General features: G+C 36.3%; 1 protein-coding gene across 9 annotated transcripts in view; it reads left to right on the forward strand.

Moving 5' to 3' along the window:
- The window catches only part of GPC5 (glypican 5), a 1,566,851-nt gene that overhangs the window by 298,308 nt on the left and 1,243,794 nt on the right, over positions 1 to 24,749 (forward strand). For all 9 annotated transcript variants that reach the window (XM_061435203.1, XM_061435206.1, XM_061435202.1 and 6 more), the window contains one exon: positions 10,410 to 11,104. In XM_061435203.1, coding sequence (XP_061291187.1) covers positions 10,410 to 11,104 — 695 coding nt within the window. The remainder of the gene's footprint in view (positions 1 to 10,409; positions 11,105 to 24,749) is intronic.

Below are 24,749 nucleotides of genomic sequence, written 5' to 3' on the forward strand. Positions count from 1 at the left end.
AGAGAAAATTGGAATTTTAGAGAACATATAGCAGTCATCATAAACTTGAAAATTCCTTAATACCTACAGATATGATGATGTGTGTCAGCACTGGGAAATTTTGAATAATGCATGAACCAAAACTTTTCAAATGTCAGTGCATAAATTGCAAAATTATGCATAATTGACCAAACCATTTATAGTGAAATAAAGACCAATGGGACATTACAATTAAGCACTTGTCAAATTTTGGTATAACATCAAAGAAGAAAGCTAATAATTATTCAAAAAGACAATTAAATATACCTTCCTTTGGCAACTGCATATATGTAAATGGCTGGATTTTTGTCATATATCTCAACCAAAACAGCATATTATAACAAATTCAATTCAGAAGCAGATATGAGGATACAGCTCTTCTTGATTATTAAGCCAGGCAGTAATGAAATTTGCAATAATATAAAATACTGCCACTCTTCAACAAACATTTTGTTTTGGAAAACATGTCATTGTGTAACAAAATATATAATTTATTCTAATGTGATAAGTTTGTTCTGCTTATTTTTAGGTGTAATTAGTAAATATTTTTAAATAATTAAGTTATAGTTTTAAAATAATATATATTTATAAGTGTAACCCATCAAGGTAAAAAGCTATGTTTCTCAATAACTTGTAAGAATATAAAGGATCCTGCAGTGAAAACTTTGGGAACCACTGAGCAAAGTATGTAGATTTGGGAGTCATGAGCTTGGGAGTTTACTGTTTACTACTGTTTGAGTGAGGTCATATGGAACAAGAACCATGGCTTTGGAAAAGTCGGTCTAGGATGAAGAAGAATGAGTGAAAGGGGGAAAAAAAAATCACTCAGATGGAAAAGACTATAACTAAATGTAGGGACTAGAGTAACCGAGAGAGTGTGAGCCTTAGAAGAGCATTGCACTTGGTCAGGAAGAAGTTGCAGGAGACCTCTGAACCATGTCAGTGGCTCAGGAAAGCCCCTATCAATTATCTCAGTCTGCCCAAACCTTCTGCCCTTCCTTAATGGAATTTGCAGACCATCACCAGCAACAATTCCCATTTTCTCAGACTATATCTTGAATGGAACTTGACTTTCTCATTCTAACTAAATCCTAGTGCATCTTCCTTTGCAGTTTCTTCAAATATAAACTTCTTAAAAAAGGGTTGCATATGGTAAAAGAGCAAGAGTTTTTATTTCCTTCTCCATATGTGTTTGGTGATAAAGATCTCACATATATTTTTCAGACATAAAGATGACATTTTCAGTTAATTCCAAATGTTAGGATATACTCGGCTTATTTGATTCTAGCACAACACAGTAGGGCTCGCTCTTCATTACTTTTTGCTGCTGCTGCTGCTGCTAAGTCGCTTCAGTTGTGTCCGACTCTGTGCGACCCCATAGATGGCAGCCCATCAGGCTCCACCGTCCCTGGGATTCTCCAGGCAAGAACACTGGAGCGGGTTGCCATTTCCTTCTCCAATGCGTGAAAGTGAAAAGTGAAAGTAAAGTCGCTCAGTCGTGTCCAACTCCTAGCGACCCCATGGACTGCAGCCCACCACGCTCCTCCATCCATGGGATTTTCCAGGCAAGAGGACTGGAGTGGGGTGCCATAATTTTTGCTACAGTGATAATATTAGTTAGTTTTCAAAAAGAGGAATAATTATAGTTAGTTCCCCTGGTGGCTCAGACAGTAAAGAATCTACGTGCAATGCAATGCAGGAGACCCATGTTCCTAGATCACATTGTTTTTCTTATTCAAAGGATTTTCTCACATAGTTCCCATGCCCTCTCCTTAGCCATCAGTTTTCATTTATCTATCAAATCACTCCTATTAGCGTAGGAATATCCAGTAAATTCTCCTTCTTCAAAAAAACACAAAACCCTTTGACCTCAAATATCCCTTGGGCACTGGCCTGGGTTCTCTACTTGCATGACAGCAAACATTTGCAAGAAAGTTGTCCATTCTTGCTTCAATTCCTATTTTCTTCTGTGCTCACATTCTGCTGAGGCAGCTTTTGGCAATGTCAGTAAGAGCCTCTCTCTTGTCAGCTTCCATGCTCAATTGTGATTCCAATCTCAGTTGATCTCTTAATAGCATTGAGATGATGGATTACTTTTTTCTTCTTGAATCACTTTTTTCCCATGGTTTCTTGCAGACTCCACTTTCCTCATTTTCCCTTTCCTTCACTGCTTTCTCATTCTCATGCTTTCTCTTGGCTGCTCTCCTTTTCCTCAGTCTTTGCACTCTTCCTTATCTTTTCTCTTCAGATTATTTCATCCAGCACCATGACTCCTCCTTCTCAGATCTATATCGCCAACCTCAAGTTTCCCCATCGTTTGAATTTTGAATTGGCATTATACCAATCTTAACATGTCCAAAATGGAAATTTTAATTTCTGACTCACACCACAAACATGATGTAGCCATAGTCTTACTTATCTGAGTTAATGGCATCAGTGCACATCCAGGTGCTGAGGTACAGTCTTCAGAATTGTCTTTCGTTTCCTCTGCATCCTACACTTGCCGTTTGACAGTAAGTCCTTTCAACTGTTCCTCAGTGCATATGGGGCTTCCCAGGTGGCGCTGATAGTAAAGAACCTGCCTGCCAATGCAGGAGACATGAAGCACAGGTTGAATCCCTGGGTCAGGAAGATGCCCTGGAAGAGGGCATGTCAACCCACTCCAGTATTCTTTCCTGGAGAATCCCTTCAACAGGTGAGCCTGGCAGGCTATGGTCCATAGGGTTGCAAAGAGTTGAGTACAACTGAAGCGATTTAGCTCACATGCAGTACATATGGTCAATGCTATCACTTTTTGCAACTTGCCCCATGACTGCTATAGTACAACCCCCAGTGCTTGTCACTCATATTATTTTTATACTTGTGTTACTGAAGACCATTCCCTGGACTTCCTGCTTTCAATCATGCCCCTGCTCCAACAATTTAATGTACAAACCAGATCCTTTAATATGCAAACCACATCACATTCCTCCATGTTTAAAATTATCCTGTAGCTTCTTATTATACATATTAAACCCCAATCCCCTTTCCATGGTTCTGTGAGCCTGCCATGATCCCTGCCTGCTTCTCTGACCTTTCTCTCCACTCACTCACTGGTCTCCAGTAACACTGACATGCCTCTGTTTTTTCCAAAATCAACAAGCTTCTTACACAACTCAGAACCTTGCAGTCCAATTTCTCAGAATCTGCAAACCACACCCCCTCTCCTCCTGACTGGTTCTATTTCATTACTGAGGTCTCTGCTCAGACATTACCACCTCAGAGAAGGTTTTCCTGCTCATCTTATATAAAATGGTCAGTCAGTAAAAAAGTCAATTTGTCCAAACCATTTTGCCAACATCATTTTTTTTTAATTTGCCAAATGATGAAACATCATATATAGTTTGAAAAGTTTAGAGATATTTGGTAAATTCAGAAAGCTTGCCATTGGTAATAGATCAATCCGATGATTTGCTTATGGTTAATTGTCTTTTATTGAACTGTTATGGACAAATTGACCTAAAGCCATCCAAGATACTGCCACATCACTTCCTGTCCTTTACTGTTTTTTTTCCTTATAGTACTTAACTTCACACACAAGTCATATTTATTTATTTGCTTTTATAATGTTCTCCTACCTTTTAGATTCTAAGCCACATGAGGACAAAAATTTGTATGGTTTTTAGCTGTAGCTTTGAGATCTACAGAAGTTGCTCAAGAATGTTGATTAAATGGATGAATCAAGTACTATGTGGCAAAATAAACTAGATGTGAGTGTATCAGACAGAATAGACAATATGCCAGAATAAGCTGAAAATACAGAAAAATCTCATTTTTTTGAGATGTCAAAAAGAAAATGAGAGTAAAGATTTTGAGAGAGTGACCATAAAGGGTTTTGTTTATTGAAGTAAAGGAGATAGGTGTGTTAGATTATAAAACTAACCGAAAAGCAAAAGAGGGAGAGGAAACACCAAAAAGAATATCAACTTCTTGTTTTGTGTAAAAGTTGAAGGTCATATATATTAGAGAATGAGATACTGTTCCTCATGATTGTTTTGTGTTTCTAGATTGTGTTTCTGGACTTACTTTCAAGATTCTTAGAAGGCTTAGACTTGATTTAAAATCTTCAGCCCACAATAATTCATGAAACAATCTGCTGTGCATTGTTTGGCACTGATTTTATTGGTTATACAAATGCTTAATTGAGTTCAAATTCTTGCTAATATCATAAATTGATGTTTAGAAAATAAATGATTACAAGATGATATTAGAAGTAAATATGAAGCACCATGATATACCAAATTTGATGGGGAGGAAAATGAGGAAGAAGAAAAGTTGAGAAAGCATTTTTCCATTCAGTGCTTATCCTAAGAGACTCGATTACTTACAAACATGTTAATTCTTGATGATACAAATTAATATAGCACTCACTATTTATTTGTATAGATGACTAATTTCTAAAGAATTATAAATTATAATGTTTAAAATATATCATTAAATTAATATTCTGGAAAACATTTGTTATATATTTTATTATAGTTTATCATTATATGAAAAAATTAAAGAAATTTGCAAATATCATAGGGATGAATTCAGTATAAACACAGACTAGAGAAATAGGTAATTGCTTCTTTTATTATATCTTCAGAGTAGTTTTTGTGACCTTCTGATAATTAAATGAATTATTATATGTGACTATTTTAAAATCATTGGAAGGCCTTTTTGCAAAGAAAGAAGAGCAGGAGGAACTACAATTCACTGTAATATGTCTGTGATAAAAACTGGTCAAGAAATTGCTCTTTAAATGATCCAGCTATCTATTCATCTATCCATAACGCAGTACAGAGGGATACATAGTTCTCTGGCATAAACTAGCTCTAATATAGCAGAATAGTAATGAATTATCTGTTACAGTAACAAAATCTGTGACTTGAGAATTGTAATGCACAAATACATAAACTAACTCTAAAAATTTCTCTTCAACCCAGATATACATTGTAAGATCATCTGATTATCCATGATTTATATGACTTAATATTTCTTCATCTTTTTCATTGCTATATTTGAGGATGTCTGTGGCCTTAAATTATAAAAGTCTCTTCAAATTTTGTATCTTAAAATGTTCATATATAGAAAATGATAAAAATGTGAAAAATGAAAAGGGTCATAAAATGTCTGTTCATGTCATGGTGGGGAGGTTATTATAGCAGTTATTTCATGATCATTAGTTTTGAAATCAACTTAATATTTAAAGCAGTAAAAAGACCCATAAATATTGTTTCTCACATTGCAAAAAACCTACTAGTGTAAATCTTCACTGATTTTGCAATTTGTCAAATTTAATTTCAAATCATTTGATTTTTTTTCTCTACCAGTTTTATTTAAATTTAAATCTTGATTTAAATATCAGTCGTTCTTTGTACCTATAATAAAATGTCTCTAAAGGGAATGTGTGCTGGAAAAAGTTAATATAAAGTTTCTAGTTATAGGTGTTTTGTTATTGAGTTTTCACAGAATGTTAATGTTGAAAACTGAAGTAGATGAAGAAAAACTTCATGCATTCCAAATTCAGTTTCTACTTAATGAGATAATACATAAATTAATTTTCTCATAAAGCTGGGAGAAATTATGTTTTTTATTCAATTATTAGATTGCAGTTTTCAATTCAATCAATCATTTTAGGCATTAAAAGGAAAGTTGGAAATTTCCTGTCTTGGTAGACTTAATCTGGTATCATTGAAAAGAAGAGCTTATTGAAATTCTCAATGGAAAAACAGCAAGAAGATAATTTTTTCTAGACTATTTCTTAAACCCTTTAAACAAATGTTACAAATGTTTATTCTAAATAGGTTATAGTTTTTGGCACATCAATAAAAAGCTATTACTTATATAGCTTGAGTAAGGAATATGTTTTACTTATTAAAATTTTATAGTCAAAACAATGTATAGTTTCTTTTTAATAATTAAGTAGATTTGATTAATTATTCAGTACCGCTCCTACCTTTGGATTTATAAATGCTGATTTAAATGTCAGTTATTCTTTTTCAGAGATGAAAAATACTTTGTTCATTTGACAATTCTTTTGACAAGTTTAAATTCTTGTTAATATCATAATGTTAATTCCATAAAACGGAAGGACACAACTTCATAGTAAACAAAGTAGAACAAGGTGATAGTTCTTACAAATTCAGAGTTAATACAAACAAATAATTTTAGTAAACTTGACTTTTGACTTTATGAACTTTCCAGAAAAATCACTAACAAAATTATCCAATTTATTGACTTCTAGATTGTTCAGTTTCTGTTATGTGTTTATAAATTAAAATTTTTGAATTTATTAGGTCCAAAGATTCACAAAAGTATATTTATCTCTAGGCATTAAAGAAGAAATGTATACAGAGCAACAGGTCTCATCATTGATTGGATTTAAGAACATTTCAAAGAACACATTGAAAAATGCATGCCTAGTATATGTTTAGGGAATTCAGTTAACTGGACTATGTCAATATTAGATTCAACACAGGTTGAAAGAAAAATCCTTATATTGTGATGAGTTAATTGCATAGTGAACAATATTGTAAAATTGTATTGTAAAAAGTATTTTTAAAAGCCATTTTGTGTTCAGTATTTAATCAGAACGTTGATATTTCAGAGTGTGCAATCTCTTATTCAAAGGGGTAGTAAAATTAATATATAGTTAAGAAAACTAAAATTTTAATGTATATAATAGTAAGGGGAAGTTTTAAGTGTTGCTGTAATATGATTTTAAACTTTTTACCAGATTTTAATCATTTTGTTTAAATAATAAAGCTAAATCAGAGGAAAACCAGTCTGAAATAAAGATTGTAGACTTTTTAATAGAAATTTATTTTTTAATTACTAACTCAAACAGTAGTCAACTTAGTTTTTACTGCCAATAGTGCAGTCCTATAAAGAAACAACAATATTTAAAACTAATATCCTCGTTTTTATTTTGAATGAATGCTCCTAAATATTAAATATATTCCCAATATTGCTTTTATAAAATAAATTAACTTGCTAAACCTACTAATTACGCAACCAAAAAGATAAATTCCATATATACCTGAATCATTGTAGGTTATAACTTAATGGGACTGGAATTTATAAAGTTTTATTTTTTACTTAATTTTTTAAATAAAAAATTGTATGTTTGTTCATCATTTAGAGTTAGCAGAAATCAGATGGAACACTTGTATTGCTTAGGCTAGCATTCTACATTCACCATACAGGGCATATGGCCAGTATCAAACACAAATACGTACCTCTAGAGTACATGCCTTAGAAAACCTGGTGGAATGCATGTAAAGCTGCCTGTGATATATGGGTTTCTTTACATCTATCCTTATTTTATCTTTTAAAAAAGCTTACATTATTTGCAAGCATTGCTATTTAACCATTTTTGGTAAATAAAATCATTTGCAGCCTCACAATTCATAGCCATAAATTGCTGAGAAAAATGATCCAGTATTATTGAAAAAATATAATCCTAGCAGTTTTATTTTAGTTCCAACCACAAAGATTTAATTTCCCTTTCACATTCACTCCTGTGGATCTTTAGAAACAGTGTAGTGGTAGAGATTGCAGCTCTGAGGTCAGACTGCTGTGGTGAAATGCTTGCAGAGAGGACATGTCATAGATAACCTGTAATTGCAGTTTCAAAACCAGGTCAAGCCAAAAGACTGATCGAGGCTGATTGTCACATAGAGACTCCCAAATTTCAGTGCAGAGATCCCGTGATTTGTAGTTTCCCCACACAACCCAGCTGATCAGGGCAGTTGGAAAACCTCATGTTTAATACAATCTCAATTGGCACAGTAGCTAACCTCAACTGAAGCCTTCCCTGGTTGCTCAGACAGTAAAGAATCTGCCTGCAGTTCAGTAGCCACAGGAGACACAGGTTTGATCCTGGGTTGGGAAGATCCCTGGGAGAAGGGCATGGAAACCCACTCTAGCATGCTTGCTTGGAGAATTCCAGGGACACAGGAGCCTGCCCGGCTACAGTCCATAGGGTCGCGAAGAGTGAGGCACGTCTAAAGTGACTTCGCATACAGGCACAGTGTGTAGTTTATACATAGTTTATAATGGCACCCTACTCCAGTACTCTTACCTGGAAAATCCATGGATGGAGGAGCCTGGTAGGCTGCAGTCCATGGGGTTGCTAGGAGTCGGACACGAATGAGAGACTTCACTTTCACTTTTCTCTTCCATGCATTGGAGAAGGAAATGGCAACCCACTCCAGTGTTCTTGCCTGGAGAATCCCAGGGATGGCGGAGCCTGGTGGGCTGCCGTCTATGGGTTCACACAGAGTCGGACACGACTGAAGTGACTTAGCAGTAGCAGCAGTAGCATACTGTAGTGGGTGCTGGAGAGGCGTGGGTAAGCACAGGAGTCCTGCCTAGTTATATGTTACTGTTTAATCACTTCTATGTTAAGTGCCATCAAAATGGAATAGAGGCTTATCAAAGTGCATTAAACATCAAATTAAAAAAAAAATTCTTATTTGAAGTGTCTGTGCTGTAATAGAGTTGCAATTTCTTTGAAAGTGTTGCTTGCCTTTGATTGTAGTGTAGAGGCACTGTCTCAGTTTCAGCCGCTGTAACAGAATACCATAGACTGGGTGGTTTACCAACAGAAATTTAGCAGGGTACTGGCAGTTTCCATGTCTGGTGAAAGCTCACTTCCTGGTTCACAAATGGACATTTTCTGGCCGTGTCCTCATTTGGTAGAAGGGGCAAGGGGACACTCGGGGGTCTCTTGTATAGGGTCACTAATCCCATCCACTAGGGGTCCACTCCCCAGGCCGAATCACTCTCCCAAAGCCCCTATTTCCAAATACCATTCCACTGGAAATTAATTTTCAGCATAAGAAGTTTTGGGGGGACACACATTTAGTCCATAGCCTGCATCTTGATATATGACACTCAAGCTGGGGACTCAATACGAATCCATCTCAGAATTAGAATCAGAATATATAGTAAATTGTGTCCTATATATATTCTCTGTGAAAAAAAATGGAGTTTTTTTTTGCTGGTTTTTAGGATATTATGGCATATTAATGACACAGTTTCACTTCATTAATAGCTCTCCCGGTAACTCTTTTTTTATCATTTCACTTTATTCTACTGTTATTTCATCTCTTTTTGTAATATATCAGTGGTTTGATGTGGTCTTTACAACCTGATTTAAAATTACTGTAAGATTTTGTGGTTATGGGAGATAATTTTATTGATGTATTTTATAGCTAATTATATATTGACACAGTCTAGTATCATATTTAGGCTAATTTTTTGAACTGTAATTGCTAGGATATCCAAGATGATTGACTGTTGCCTAAAACTATCATTTTTGAAATACAGCTTTTACTTGCTAATTACTGCTGCTGCTGCTCTTTAGTCACTAAGTTGTGTCTGACTTTTTGTGACCCCACGGACTGTAGCCCATCAAGCTCCTCTGTCCATGGGATTTCTGAGGCAAGAATACTGGAGTGGGTTCTCCAGGGGATCTGCCTAAGCCAGGGGTTGAACCCACGTCTCATACACTGGCAGGTGGATTCTTCACCTCTGAGCCACCAGGGGAGCCCTGCTGATTACTACAGCCTCCTTTAATTTGTGGATAAATTATTCTCCATTCTTTCTGTGGAGAAATTGACTTGGAAGCATTTGTTTAAGAAATAAGATAATAAAATGTCCCACAGTAAAGTAATATGATAAAAACAAAAGGTCACAAGACAGTTCAGAAGGTGGTCACACACTTCTTCCATCAATTAATATGACTCATGACTTTCTCACTTCTTAACAAGGTTTGACAATTTTAAGGATGGTTTAGTCATGAAATGCTTTATTTTCTTTTAATTTGAACCTTCTAGGAGGCCTGATGATGTTCAGGTTTCCCTTTGGAAATTTAACCTCTGTTTACAGTAACTAGTTTATGATCTACTAGCTTTCATTCTGAAAAAAAAGAAAAAGAGAGAAACCATAAAAAATGCAGTAGATGTTAAATCAAATTTTAATGTCATTTTCTTTAGTAAAGATTGAACTCATGAATGTAAATTGTTTTCTTAGTGACACTTTTTTTTATCATTTGTGGGTTATAAAAAATTATGAATAAAATTAATAAGAAATTACTATTACCCATAACTTCTTTTTGATGTCTATACTTTTTGTGTTTGATCCTAGGAAATACCTATCTATAAAATGTGTGTGTTGTGCATGATGCCCGCCTTCCACCAGTCATTTTCCTGGGAAAGCACAATTGGGTTTAGTAGGCTGATCATTTAGATCCTTAGGTTAGTTTTGCTGCATTGAGCTCATTTACTGTGTGGAGCAGATGGATGACCAGTTTTAATATGAATACTAAGCCTTTTCATCCTTTACTTCTGCTTTTGTTACAGAAACCCTCGAAACTCTCATTAGACGAGCAGAAAATTACACCAGCATACTTTTCTGCAACACCTACAGGAACATGGCCCTTGAGGCCGCCGCTTCCACCCAGGAGCTCTTCACCGATGTAGGGCTCTATTTATTTGGTGCGGATGTTAATCCTGAAGAATTTGTAAACAGATTCTTTGACAGTCTTTTCCCTCTGGTGTACAATCATCTCATTAACCCTGGTGTGACTGACAGTTCCCTGGAATACTCAGAATGCGTCCGGACGGCCCGCCGGGACATTAGCCCATTTGGTAATATTCCCAAAAGAGTGCTGGGACAGATGGGGCGGTCGCTGCTGCCCAGTCGCACGTTTCTGCAGGCGCTGAACCTGGGCATTGAAGTCATCAATACCACAGACCATCTGCACTTCTCCAAAGAGTGTGGCAGAGCCCTGCTGAGGATGCAGTACTGCCCACACTGCCAAGGCCTGGCTCTCACTAAGCCTTGCATGGGGTATTGCCTCAACGTCATGAGAGGCTGCTTGGCACATGTGGCAGAGCTTAACCCACACTGGCATGTGTACATCCGGTCACTGGAAGAGCTGTCGGATGCCATGCATGGGACCTATGACATTGAACACGTGCTTCTGAACTTCCACTTGCTTGTTAATGATGCTGTGATGCAGGCTCACCGTGATGGACAGAAGTTATCGGAACAGGTAAGCATCCACTCAAAATTTCCTGCTTTCTTAGAGTGCAACAGTTAGCTATATACATAAAGTGAGTTGATTATAAGCACATCATTATATACTTTAAATTATGACAGCTTAATAATACTTTACGAAATAGTAGGAGAATGCATGGGTTGTCATATTGTCATATTCAATTCTAAATATATTTTACATGACACATCAAAATTTTGGTTAGCTAAAATACCAGTTTCTCCTCTAAGTAGTGGCCTTCTTATAGGGTTAGTTCAGTGAGGTAAAGAGGGCTTGGTTTTAAAATCAGGACCAGCATAAATTTGATTCTGCACTCTTCCATTAATTCTCAAGTCCCTTAGCTTCTTTGAGCCCCAGTTTTCTCATTGACAAGAAGAAAATAGTAACAAATAACTTTTGGAGTATTCTTTTTTGGGGAAGATAGGCAATCATTTAGGCCCTCTACCTAGTATACTGCCTGGTACTCCAAAAATGGATATTGTTGGTATTTCAAAAGTATTCAGCTTTAAAATAGAAAACACCAATTATATAGGCATTAAATGAAGACTTGTTATCAAAAGTGTTTCTTCGGAGACTTTCCAGAACCTGGGACAGTGATGGTGTGATGATCTTTTAAACCATGATGTATATGGCATCATGGTGTTTTATTCCAAGAAGGCTTTAATAAGCAAAATAATAAAATCAAAGAACATAAGAGTTTCCTATTTCTTTCACAGTCTATAGAAATATTCTCAGGCACCTTTAGTAATAGTTCTCGTATCCCATACAGTGAAGTAGAACATGCTGCTGCTCTTTATCCTAAATATTTTGTCCTGAAATAAAATTATGCTCCTTTGCAATAACAGAATACATCTCCCCACCCTGGCCCTTATTTACTGAATTAATAAACGCTCTCATTATTGACTTTGTAAGTCTGTTCCTTTCATTAATTTCCAATAGAAATTGGATATGAAAACCTTGATGTCCAGGCATATACACCCCACTTCCTTCCTAACTTTCAAGGTCCTCCTGGCACCGTATGAGCCAGTATGGTACCTTCACGCAAATTAGAAATGGTACCCTCTTTAGGTGGATGGGACTTGCAGGTAGAGTGTGAGCTGGAGTTGAGCTCTCACTCCCTGTCCACTCACCTGGGTATCCTTACACAGCCAATAAGGTTCCCAACCATATACAGGTGTCCTGGTTGTTTTGCAATCTCTCATCCCTTTAGGGAGATTATACATGTACCAGAACTTTTGCAAGAGATATAATAAGCCAACTCAAAAGACTTCGAAGATTTCATGTACTTCATAGTTAATGAGGGATAAGCATTTAGGTCTAGGAAACAAAATATCAAAATTATGATATTGCGTATCTCCAGAAGGAAAACAAGTATAGAAAATCTGAAATGAAGCCCAGATTTAAATTATTAATTTGGGACAAGCCATCTAACCTCTTGGGACCAGAGTTTTCTTATATATAGATAGATAGGTAGATAGATACACAGATTTTTAAGATTCCTTTTATTTTGTCTTTTGGAGCCTTGGAGTGCCTTTTTGTACCCTTAAAATCTACCACGTAGACAATTATTGTATATTATTATATATCTAATTATTTTTTTTCAATTTCAAAGGCTAAACTAACATAAATTTGTAGTTAGATAGACATGTTTTCAGAATTCCCTGGTGGCTCAGATGGTAAAGAATCTGCCTGTAATTCAGGAGACCTGGGTTCGATCCCTGGGTTGGAAGATCCCCTGGAGAAGGGAATGGCTACCCACTCCAGTATTATTGTCTGGAGAATTCCATGGACAGAGGAGCCTGGTGTGCTACAGAACATGGGATCATGAAGAGTCAAACACAACCTGTTTTCAAATCCTGAGTCTGTTTCATCCTGCATAAAGAAGGAAATGATGTTTTAAGTGTCATACGATATGGCTCTGACACTGGCCGCTACTTGGTCCCTGAGAAATTTGCTTTTCTCTTTTCCAATTCTGGGGCCAATCCTGATCAAACCTTGGTGAAGCAGGTTACTTTACTATCTTAAAGGATAGAATCATCAAACTTGTGTTCTATAAATACATTTAAAGCAACACTTTTGTATTATGGAAACTCCTTGGTGGATTTTCAAAGAGCATTCTTTTCTTTTAAGCAATTAATTCTATTTCATATAATAAATGGTCCTATAACTATCTTGAAAAACATCAGTTATTACTAATGAATTGTAGATTCTTTTCCAAATAAAACAACTGAGATTCTTTAACTTACAGTGACAGAAGGAGAAACTGACTTTAAATTCCTTGAAAATTGACTCATTAATATTTATTTCTGCCAACTTCAAAGTGATTTATAAGCTGTTTATCAAGTTTTGATAACCAGTTCACACATCAGTGAATTTAATAAATTCAAAATAAATTACTGGTGAGCCAGAAAATAATGACTTTCTCACATTCCCAGAGCAATCTCTAAGATCTAGTACTTTCAAATCTTGTCCTCAGTAAATACTTGTATCCATCCACTTTAAAAAATCCATAGGGGTACCTGATGCATCTTACTTCTGTTGGATGAATTTCAACTGGAAAAAAATTATTGGTTTCCTGAGGATATCATAAATATATTCTATTTATAAAACCATTAAAGAAGTAAAATCTAACTTATAAGAGAATGTTTTAATTTTGTAATTGTCTGGGGATTAAGACAAAAATCTAATAAACTATTAACAGAGAACCATCAAAGTATGGAGATTAAAAGCACAAGTCCTAATCTCTGAGTACATTTCCCATCTGTTCTACCATTTACTAGCTGTGAGTTTGGGAACTTGATTGTTTAATCTTTCTTGAGTCTCCTCTTTGGTAAAAAGTGAAGTCGCTCAGTTGTGTCCGACTCTTTGCGACCCCATGGACTATAGCCTACCAGGTTCCTCTGTCCATGGGATTTTCCAGGCAAGAATACTGGAGTGGGTTGCCATTTCCTTCTCCAGATCTTCCCGACCCAGGGTTTGAAGCCGGATCTCCCGCATTGTAGGCAGACGCTTTACCATCTGAGCCACCAGGGAAGCTCTCTTTGGTAAAATGGGATAATAACTGTGCCTACATCACAGGGTTCTTTTGAGATTAAAATGAGTTTAGGTTTTCTCCAAGATAACTGTTTAAAGCCTACTAATTATTATTATGTTATATTCTTTATAAATATATTATTGATTTCTCTGATGTTTTAAATACTTTTAAAGTGAACACCTCTTTCTTAAACTGTGATATACAAATCAAAAAATGTTTTAAATGGGCATTTAATGTAAGCAGATAATTGTAAAGATTTTCCTGAATGAAAAGAAAAACCTAAAAGTTTTAGAGAGCATTATTTTGAAATCTACAATGAGTTTTAATATTGATGATTTTAATTGCTAATTCTTGATAAAAATAATTTCATTATGAGGAAATGGCTGAATGATTTTTTTGGTAGGAAATGATTAAATGATTGCATGATACTTGATAGGAAATCATGTATTCATTCTGTAAGTAAAAACAGTATAAAAATATATATATACTTGCTATTGATTAAATTTAGAACATTATTTATTGCTATAATTAAATGCTTTAATTTATTAAAGAAACAAAAATGCAGGATCTGGGTTAATTTCAATGTTACAGTATTTTCTAAATGGAATAAATGTTACCAAGAAACTCAACTGAATGTTGATTCTATACCATTTTCGAAATAAAAAGGTTTTTTTCAGCTTTATTGAAATACAGTTGACAAAATAAAATTCTTCTTTAAATATTTTAAAGAATTCAGTAGTGAAACCATCTAGTTCTGGGCTTTGATAAGAGTTTTTTTGTTTTTTTTTCTTTTTAATTATTGATTAAATCTCCTTATTCATTATTGGTGCTGTTCAAGTTTTCTATTTTTTCATGTCTTGGTCTTGGTAGGATCTTAATTTTAGGAATTTATCCATTTCTTTCAGGTTATCCAATTTGTTGGCCTATAATTTTTCATAATAATCTCTATGGTCTTTTGTATTTCTGTAGTGTCAGTTGTAATATCTCCTCTTTCATTTATAATTTCATTAACTTTAGTCTTCTCTCATTTTTTTATTATTCTAGCAGACACGACTGACTGAGCGACTTCACTTTCACTTTTCACTTTCATGCATTGGAGAAGGAAATGGCAACCCACTCCAGTGTTCTGGCCTGGAGAATCCCAGGGACAGGGGAGCCTGGTGGGCTGCCGTCTATGGGGTTGTACAGAGTCGGAACGACTGAAGTGACTTAGTAGTAGTAGTAGCTAAAGATTAGTCATTTTTCTACTCTTTCAAAACTTAGCTCTTAATTTTGTTGGTATTTTCTTGTTTTTTTTTTCTGGTCTCTATTTCGTTTATTTCTGCTCTGCTCTTTGTTATTCCCTTCTTTCTGGTAATATTGGGCTTAGTTTGTTCTTATCTGGTTCCTTGAGGTATAAAGTTAGGTTGTTTATTTTAGTTCTTTCTTTTTCCTGAACATTGGTGTTCATCACTATAAACTTTCCTGCTTTTGCTGCATCTTGTAAGTTTCAGCATGCCGTGTCCCCACAGCTGGGGGCTGAGGGTACCCCTCTAGAATGTCTGGCACTGTGTTGAGTGTGGAATTTATAGCAAGTATGTGTGTCAGCCTGTGCTACCTGTTTCCATGTGGGTGTTTTTTCATTTGCTTGATGTATAATAGTTACTCAGCTAGTTTCTAAAATAGCTGTGTGTAGTTGCACATTTCTGTGTTTCTTTGGGAAGAGGGACCTTCCTAGGGAAACTAGGAGGCTCCTATGTCACCATCATGGGAATTGCTGCCACAAAAAGTGTGCTTTTAAGCCTGAACTGGGTTCCAAAGTATAATTTTTAACAATAAAAGTCCCACTCTGTATTTTTAAATAGAAAACCAATTTTCCATGTCTCTTACCTTTGCACCATTCATACAGTTTCAGCTGGTTGCATCCCAATTACTTCAGGATGGCTACGTACTTCAGTTCTAAAACCTATCAAAATTGAGTTTAAGTGTCTGCATTGTACACACTAATGCACTCTAATTAAACCATGTTGTTGAGAAAAGGGATATCTGATCACTGCTTCTCTACACATCTACATTTGTCTGAATCTGTAAAATGAAAGCCTAATAAGTTGATATGTGTTTTTAGGTATCTCATTGATATCTTTATATATAAATTGAAGATAAAATTAAAATAATTGCCTGGATTATTTATAGTAAAACACTAAATTTTGTTCTGTTTCTTCAATAATGTGGTATATATTTTCCTAAAAATCATGTATATTCAATTTTACATAATACAGACTATGGGACAAACCAGGTTAAGGCAACACATTAGTCTCTCAAGGCTGTGTCCTTGAAACCACTCCTAGTGTGGGAATGGTGGGTGACCCATATATTTCAAGGGTGCAGTAGATGGATGAGGAATCTCTGATTGCCTGGGTCCTGCTCTTGGGTGAACCAGCAGTCACATCCTCTCAATGACCTCCTCCAACAATCTACACAATGCCAAGAAGGCATTATTTCTGAAACAAAGTTAATTTTGTTTAGGAGCTTTCATTCATGTATATTTTTGTACTTGGCTGTGTGCATGCATGCTAAGTCAATTCAGTCATGTCCGACTCTCTGTGATGCATGGACTGTAGCACACACACCAGATTCCTCTGTCCATGGGATTCTCCAGGCAAGAATACTGGAATGGGCCATTTCCCCTTCCAGTGGATCTTCCTGACCCGGGGATTGAACCTACAGCTCCTACATTGCAGGTTAATTCTTTACCACTTGAGCCACCAGGGAAGCCCTTGTATTTGGCTACCAGAGAATGAAGGGCTGTGACCATAGGTTAAAAATAAGCTACCTGTGGATAAAATTTATGAGTAGCTGGATAAGACTTCATTGAAAATACCAGCATAATGTCATTTGGTATATCCTGATGATGTTTTCAACAATATATCATGTTTACCTTTTCCTAATTTTTATTTAACTAATGGGGTGACCTAATGTTGAATTTGTAATTACTATTTCTCAAATTATTGTTCAAATTATTCTAATTGTTCAAATGAGTTGTTTCTTTTGAGAAATAAGACTGGAGCTTAACAAGAGAAATGGCATAAGAATTAAATTAGAAGCAATTGAAAGGGGAAGATATAAGTTTTTAGGGTAAAAGGCAGCTCAGACAGAATCCAATGAAGGTGGGCTAACTGGAAATAGAAAAATCTATAAGTTAACAGAAAAGAAAAGGAGAAAAGGAAGGTTCATTAGACCATGAGAAGGTCATTTGGTCCAACTCATCATTCTATTAATATATAGAGATCTCTGAAAGGTTTTTGGACACTTAATTCTGGATGCTAAATAGTTACAGGGAGCTTGCTATTACAGAATTGGTAGCAGAAAAGCATATAGCAATAATTAGTGGGTTTTCTTCGCAATGCTAAGCCCATTTAGTTCTTTTCAAATGTTGAACAAGGTAGAATTTTCTGACTAGAGGCAAGTCAAAGTGTTAGTCGCTCAGTTGTGACTCTTTGGACCCCACGGACCAGAGCCCACCAGTCTCCTCAGCCCATGGAATTCTCCAGGCAAGAATATTGGAGTGTAGTGCTATTTCCTTCACTAGAGGCAAGTCAAAAGGTATTTCTATTGTCCATTGATTGTCTACTCAAATTTTATGATATACTGAGGTAGTTCCATAATATTTTAACCTCCGCTGGTAAGAATTTTCTTTACGTGTCTGATTAGATCTGAATATTTCTCCTTTTGAAGACTTGCCCCTGCACTTGTGTATCATGGGAGGAGGGGTGGTCACTTTGGCCTTTTGATAACCTCTGTTGAAATGATTGGCAGTAATTAGGGGCAATCAAGACTCAGGTACCTTATATACAGTAAGTCTACATTTCTTTTAGGAATGCATTAAATATCAAACTTGCATAGTTTAAGGATAGCTATTTCATAAGACTTTGAGAATGTTGCATGATTAATTTGTGATTATTACCTTTCTGAAAAAGATTGTGGTATGAATTACTCAAGATTAAGTACTGATAACCATAGTTCTTTATTTCTACTTAATTTCCTGAGAAAGAAAAAAGATTATTAAATGTCTTATGAGGGCCTAAAGTCCTTTAAAGGGAAATCTGGACAAAGATCTCCAGGAAGAGTTGTCCATCAGGTTTGTGGACAGCTCTAGTTGTTGGACAGTTCACCCTTATGGTGAATGACTGTCTGCGTCTTCAGTTGCCATGCCTGGTATTGTGGAATGGAATATGTTGAAGACAGGGACTAGTCTTGGCCATCTTAGCTGTCAGCTATGTGAAGGCTTTTATTCTGACTCCTTGCCTTCTTTCTAGCCTTTTGACTCCCTTTTTTATTCAGTATTTATTTACATGCTTTCTTGTTAAGATCATGATTTTAACTATCCAGCTCTGTCTTTATCTCCTGGAGGACTTACTGAGCCAGGATCAAGTTGGCCAGACTGGAGGGAGCCTGGGGTTGACAACTGGTAGATGTCTGACATGGCCTTTCCATTCCCAACTATCAAAGCCAGATGCTTCTCCTTCCTCAGGGATCTGTTGTGTGGAGGGTTCCTGGTTGTAGTCTCAGGCCCCTATCAAACGTGCTTTTTTAGGAAATTGGGAATGGAAGGATAATTTTCAGAATTAAAGGTTCTGAAGAAATTTAAAGATTTCTTGCTCAGTTTTTATATCATGTATACATCTGCTTTGTTACATTATTTTCTCTGAGCTAACAGAACTCTTTTTTCCTGTAAAATAAGCTTGTGACTTCTTGAAATAAAAGGGTTTTAATATGATATTATACATGTTTTAATGCCATTCTCCCCAGTCACCAGTCCAGGTTTGATGCAGGATACAGGAAGCTTGGGGCTGGTGCACTGGGATGACCCAGAGGGATGGTATGGGGAGGGATGTGGGAGGGGAGTTCAGGATGGGGAACATGTGTACACCCGTGGCAGATGCATGTTGATGTATGGCAAAACCAATACAATATTGTAAAGTAAAAAAAATAATAATAAATAAATAAATATTTTTAAAAAGGGTTTTAATAATACCCAGCTATTCTTTTTGATTTTTCTGAAATAATTTTTGCTTGAATTTTATAAGTATATAGCTGTTCATATGTAGCACTGATGTTTTCAGGTGGATTGGACACTTCTCTACATTAAATGGAATAAATTCTCTTTAAGTTAAATACTGCATGAAAAATTTTTTTTCCCTTGATGAAGTTCAGCAAGGATGTGTTATTTCTGTTGGAGTTTTTGCCTCTCCCTTTCTACCTGAGTGTTTTCTTAATGCAGCAAAGCTTTCTTGGTTGGAGATTTGCAATGAATGCAGATCATTTTTAAGTGCACTGATAACTTTAGATTCTGAAGGTAATTTTGTGTACATCTGCTGCCTGGTTTCGAGAGTGTGAACCAGTACTAAATCAGTCTCATAAGTCAGCAGTCTTTTGCCTTTATGAGTTAAGAAGTCTCCATTCTCTGTGCCTTTGGAATGTGCTGCTCCAGGCTTCCAGTTGATGTTCTCTTTCCACAAGCACAGCAGCCCAGTCACTCACCTCTAGCAAGTGTTCACTTAGAGGCTTGATCAGACTCTCGTCATTATTAAGAACTCACTCCAAAGGGTTTTATGAGTCTTTTTTTTTCTTTGCTTCTAAATTATATTTACCCATTCTTCCCTTCCATTTCTGAGTCTTATGAAAACAGCTTTATGCTTCTCTGAAGATTGGAATTTACCTCCAAAGTTCCTGTTACTGCTATCTGAAGCTGTTCTCCATTCTTCTGATGGGTTTTGAAGGCTGTTTTGGTTGTAGTCTTGTTACATTTACTTTGATGCATTTCCTAAAAAAAAATTTAGTCTTGCTTATGTCAGCCATCAGCTGAACTTGTAAACATTGAGATTTTTCTCCTTCTTGTGTTTTCTGTAAGTATCTGGTTTAAGCCCAAGTAAAGAAATGTAGCGCCTCAGCTCTTTATCCATGGCCTTCACCTTTCCCATGTCTTGTAGTAAGTTCTCAAGTTTGGCTTCCAGTCTGGTTTATTTAACGTATCCAGAGTCTTTTCAAAGTAGCAAAACTTCTCAGTAATTTTATATTTCCCCCCGGGAAGGGCAATTCTTTGTATTTCCATGCACAGAAATGCAAAGTTTTAAGCACACAACCTCCATTCTGACTATACAAGTCATCAGCCTGGTAGGCTGCAGTCCATGGGGTCGCACAGAGTCAGACACAACTGAAGTGACATAGGAGCAGCAGCAGCAGTTATATGAAATATTTAGAATAGCAAAATCACTGAGATAGACAATAGATTAGTGACTACCAGGGATTGAAGAGGGGATGAAAGAACAAGGAATTACTGCTAATGTGTATAGGATTTTTTTCAGGGGAGAGATAAAAATATTGTAAAATTAAATAGAAGTGATAGTTGCACATCTCTGTTAACACAGTAAAATTCACTGAGTTGCACATTTCAAAAGAGTATATTTTATGGTACATGAATTATATAACAATGAAGCTGTTATAAAAAGTTATAATGTATAATTTTGAAAATTGACTCATACAAATTGCGAACTAGTATATTCCAGTGAATAATTTCCATTTATATGTTTGTTCTTTTTATTGGCCTATGCTTCTTGAGACTATGGGAACTCAGAGGAGCAATGTGCCTTTTCATTTGTCATCAAAATGACACACTAAAAATATTTCTAGACATTTTAAAATTAATGCCTCAAGGTCATTCAGAGAAAATGAAAATATCTGCCCTTACAGTGAAGATGTTTCCCCAAAACAAAAAACTTTACCTTGAAAAACACTTTTTGTCATTCAAGAAAATATGGGGTTGGATAAAAATTGGCATAAATAAGAGATAATCTCATTCATTTATCTAAAAATGCAACAAATATATGTTAAGTGCTTTCAGTGTACCAGATACAGCTGGACACTGAGTTTATGCCAACTGCGCCTGCAGCTGCCTTGTTAGAGCTTACAGTGAACTAACTAATTTTTCCATAACCATGTTAGCATCTCAACTCTATCCTCTAGACAAAAGTCAGGATACTGTTTCCAAATGTAAACTATATTATACATAAAATCTTTTGGTGGCTTCCTTTCAACCTTAGAATAGAATCTAAAAGCCTTTATATTGACCTTTAATGCTTTGCATATCTGCCCTTTACCATCACTTTACCCTCATCTCGAACCACTTTTAACCCTTCTTCGTTCTAGCCATGCTGGAGCTCTCTTTGATTTTTTTAGCATACAATCTTCTCCCTTGACTCTTGTCAGTTACATTTTTTTTCTGGAAGTAGGCTATTTCCCAACCATGCTCCCCAACACGTTTATCTACTGATGCCAGGGCTGCTGCTCATTTTTGTCTCATCTTAGATCCTGCTAACCCTGGGGGGTGTTCTCTGGCCTCTGTAGAAAAGGTTAGGTGACTCTGTATTATGTTTTAGTAACACCATTAAATTTTCCTTTACAGCTTTTTGCATGCATGCAGTTATTTAATTATTCACATACTTTACATTGGGCTTCCCTCATAGCTCAGTTGGTAAAGAATCTGCCTGCAATGCAGGAGACCCCGGTTCGATTCCTGGGTTGGGAAGATCTGCTGCAGAAGGCATAGGCTACCTACTCCAGTATTCTTAGGCTTCTCTGGTGGCTCAGCTGGTAAAGAATCTGTCTGCAGTGCAGGAAACTGGGGATCGATCCCTGGGTTGGGAAGATCCCCTGGAGAAGGGAAAGGCTACCCACTCCAGTATTCTGGCCTGGAGATTTCCATGAACTGTATAGCTTTTTGCATACATGCAGTTATTTAATTATTCACATATTTTACATTGAGTTGTATGTGCCCAGAGGGCAGAGACTAGCTGTTGTGTTCATCACAGTATCTCTAGAGTCCAAGTGTTGATGGACACATGAGTTCTTTGATGAACACCTGTTGTTCAGTGGTAAATCTGGCCTTTCTGCTGCATTGCCTGGACTGTTGGAATTGTCTCCCAGTTGACCTGTCTGCTCCACCTTGACTTTCTTTGTGTCCAGACTCTTCAGCATGGTGTACAAGGTCTCCTGGGTCTTGATACCACCCTTCTTCCTTCATCAATCTTATCCCTTGTCCCCTGACCTGCCCTCCTTGCATCCATGTTCCTGATTAAACTACATCACCCTTTCCCCTCAACCTGCATGGACTGGATTACTATTTCACTCTGACCACTTCACCAGCAAAACTGGAAGCTCCTCCAAGTACATCACCCTTTCCCCTCAACCCCACGTGGACCGGATTATTCTTCTACTCTGACCACCTCACCAGAGAATACACTGGGTCTTTTTCATCTCTCTATCCTCAGTGCTTATTAAAGTGTCTGGAAGTTTTCAGTAACCTGAAATGACCTCCAGACTCCACAGAACAAACTTCTTGACTAATGCCCTGAATTAGATTTAATTTTAAGCATTTATAATTTTTCAGTGAATCCTAAATTACTAACATTTCATATCTTCCATGAGAGCACAGCAAGACAATTGTGATAATCTATGATTCTTTAATGAATGCACAAAACACTTTCATTAAACTTTTATGTGGATAAATACTCTGGCATTATTAACATTATATCTGTGTTTATCTTAAGCCCAGTCAAAAAACCCCATTTATCAACTTACTAGAAATAAAGGCAAAGCAAAAATAATAAGCATTAAAATAAAATCTTGATAGACATGCAAGTAAGTTCCATAGTTTGGTGAGTGGTCCTATACCATGCCCTCCACCTTGCAGTCCTTAGTCCAGGAAGGCAAACATCAGGCATTAGGGCATTTCCATTTCACGGGTGGACAGTTGGAGCTGCTTGGGGAGCTGCAGCAGAACTGAGACAGACTGTCAACCCACGTGTCCTTTAGACCTATTTGTGGTTTACTGAATCCCTCGTGGTCCATATAAGGAAGCTTTAAAAACTGTGTTCTGCTGTTCACTCATGTTCTTTTAGGTATTAGCAGTAGACATTGTTTCAAAAAGTGTTGTATGATCTTAAGTGTGGGTGGAGAAAAGTTATATAAAATATTTATCTCCTAGAGATCATTGTGGGTCATCATCCTGCATATTAGTGCATCAAAGGCTCTAATAAATCCTACAATTTAAGAATAGTCATTAACTATATTAAGGAGAGCATTTCCAATATATATCTAACCAAGATGCTATATTTATCTGGACAAATATGGATTTTCTGCTAAAAACACTTTAGAAAATGCTGCTCAGAGGTAAGTTTAATGATTTATTTGGGGCTTTGGCCACAGTAAGTTACACTGGGTGGAGCTGAAGGTAATGTAGCCTAATACCTGGCCAGACAGTTTTAAATTTAGAGCTAAACTATTGGCAGATGTGACACTCAGATTTATCCCCTCACATCACAGAAGGGCTAAGTCACCCTAAAATTCACTGTGAGCTCTGGCAACATTGTCTGTAAAATTATTTCCTTTGAAAACCCTATATTAATTTGCTTGAATTGTATTTTTCCAGGTGTAGCAAGGTGAAAATGGTACACTAAAAATTCTCTTGACCTTCTAAAATTGGTTTATGCCCATGGAGAGATGAGAGTAAACAGATCTGAGTTAACTATGTATGCCATTCTTCTTGCTTTTCACTATTTTTATTCAATCCTTTATATCTCTATATTGAGAGTTATAATATTCACAAGGGCTACTAGGATGAATTCTCCAGTTCAGGGCATACGCCAAAAGCAGTGAAATACTTCTGGTTTAAAAATATGTATTGTTGGGACAGATTGGAGTTCCCTCACTAACCTGGATATAGATATGAATGCTTCATAGATATATTAAAAATTCATAATAGGCCAATAGAATGTGATATTTTCAATACTTATTTATCAGCAAATAATTTTTTTTGAGATTAAAATACACACCACGATCATCAATGTCCTCAATCGCGAGTCCTTATTTCTGCACTGGGACATACAAAAGTCCCACTGTCGAGTCCCAGCCCAGAAGCTAATGCGTAGAATCCTTTCACCCCACTGTTTGGCCTCCTCTCTTTTGCTGTTGGTTTTTCCATAGCCTGACCCATCTGCTGACTAGCCTCAGAACAGAAGAATGTCAGCTGTTTCCTAATGTGTTTCATCCAGGACAAGTCTTACTGTGTTCAAAGACAAAGGACACTCCTGCCTTGAGAAACAAATATTAATATTAGTGGGGGAAAAAACATACTATTACAAGATGGGCAAATAGAAATAAAAATAAAACACATGCATTCATTTTAACCTACAAGCAAGAGGGATTTTTAAAATAAGGCAAAATTAATTTTATGTTTATGAAGAATTTGAAATAAATAAGAGAGCAGCACCCACACCTTTAAAATGCTTCCTTTAATGTCTGAATCATCAGACATGGCTGGGTAATGAAAGTACCTGTATTTTCTTTTCATTGTTTTACCTTTTCACCACTTGCTGCAGTTTCCAATATAAAAAAGAAGTGTAATTAACAGTAATGTCTTTTCTCCCTTTCTTTAACCTCACCTTCTCTACCACTGATGATTTCAGGTTTCTGACACATAAGAAGCTGTTTATCCCTGCTGTCACTTTGGAGACTCTTGGCACATCAACCAACTAGAAATTATTTCTAGAGTTAAATTATTTCTTGGGTTAA

Source organism: Bos javanicus, chromosome 12 (genome assembly GCF_032452875.1).
Source record: "Bos javanicus breed banteng chromosome 12, ARS-OSU_banteng_1.0, whole genome shotgun sequence".
In the NCBI taxonomy this organism is placed as follows: domain Eukaryota; kingdom Metazoa; phylum Chordata; class Mammalia; order Artiodactyla; family Bovidae; genus Bos; species Bos javanicus.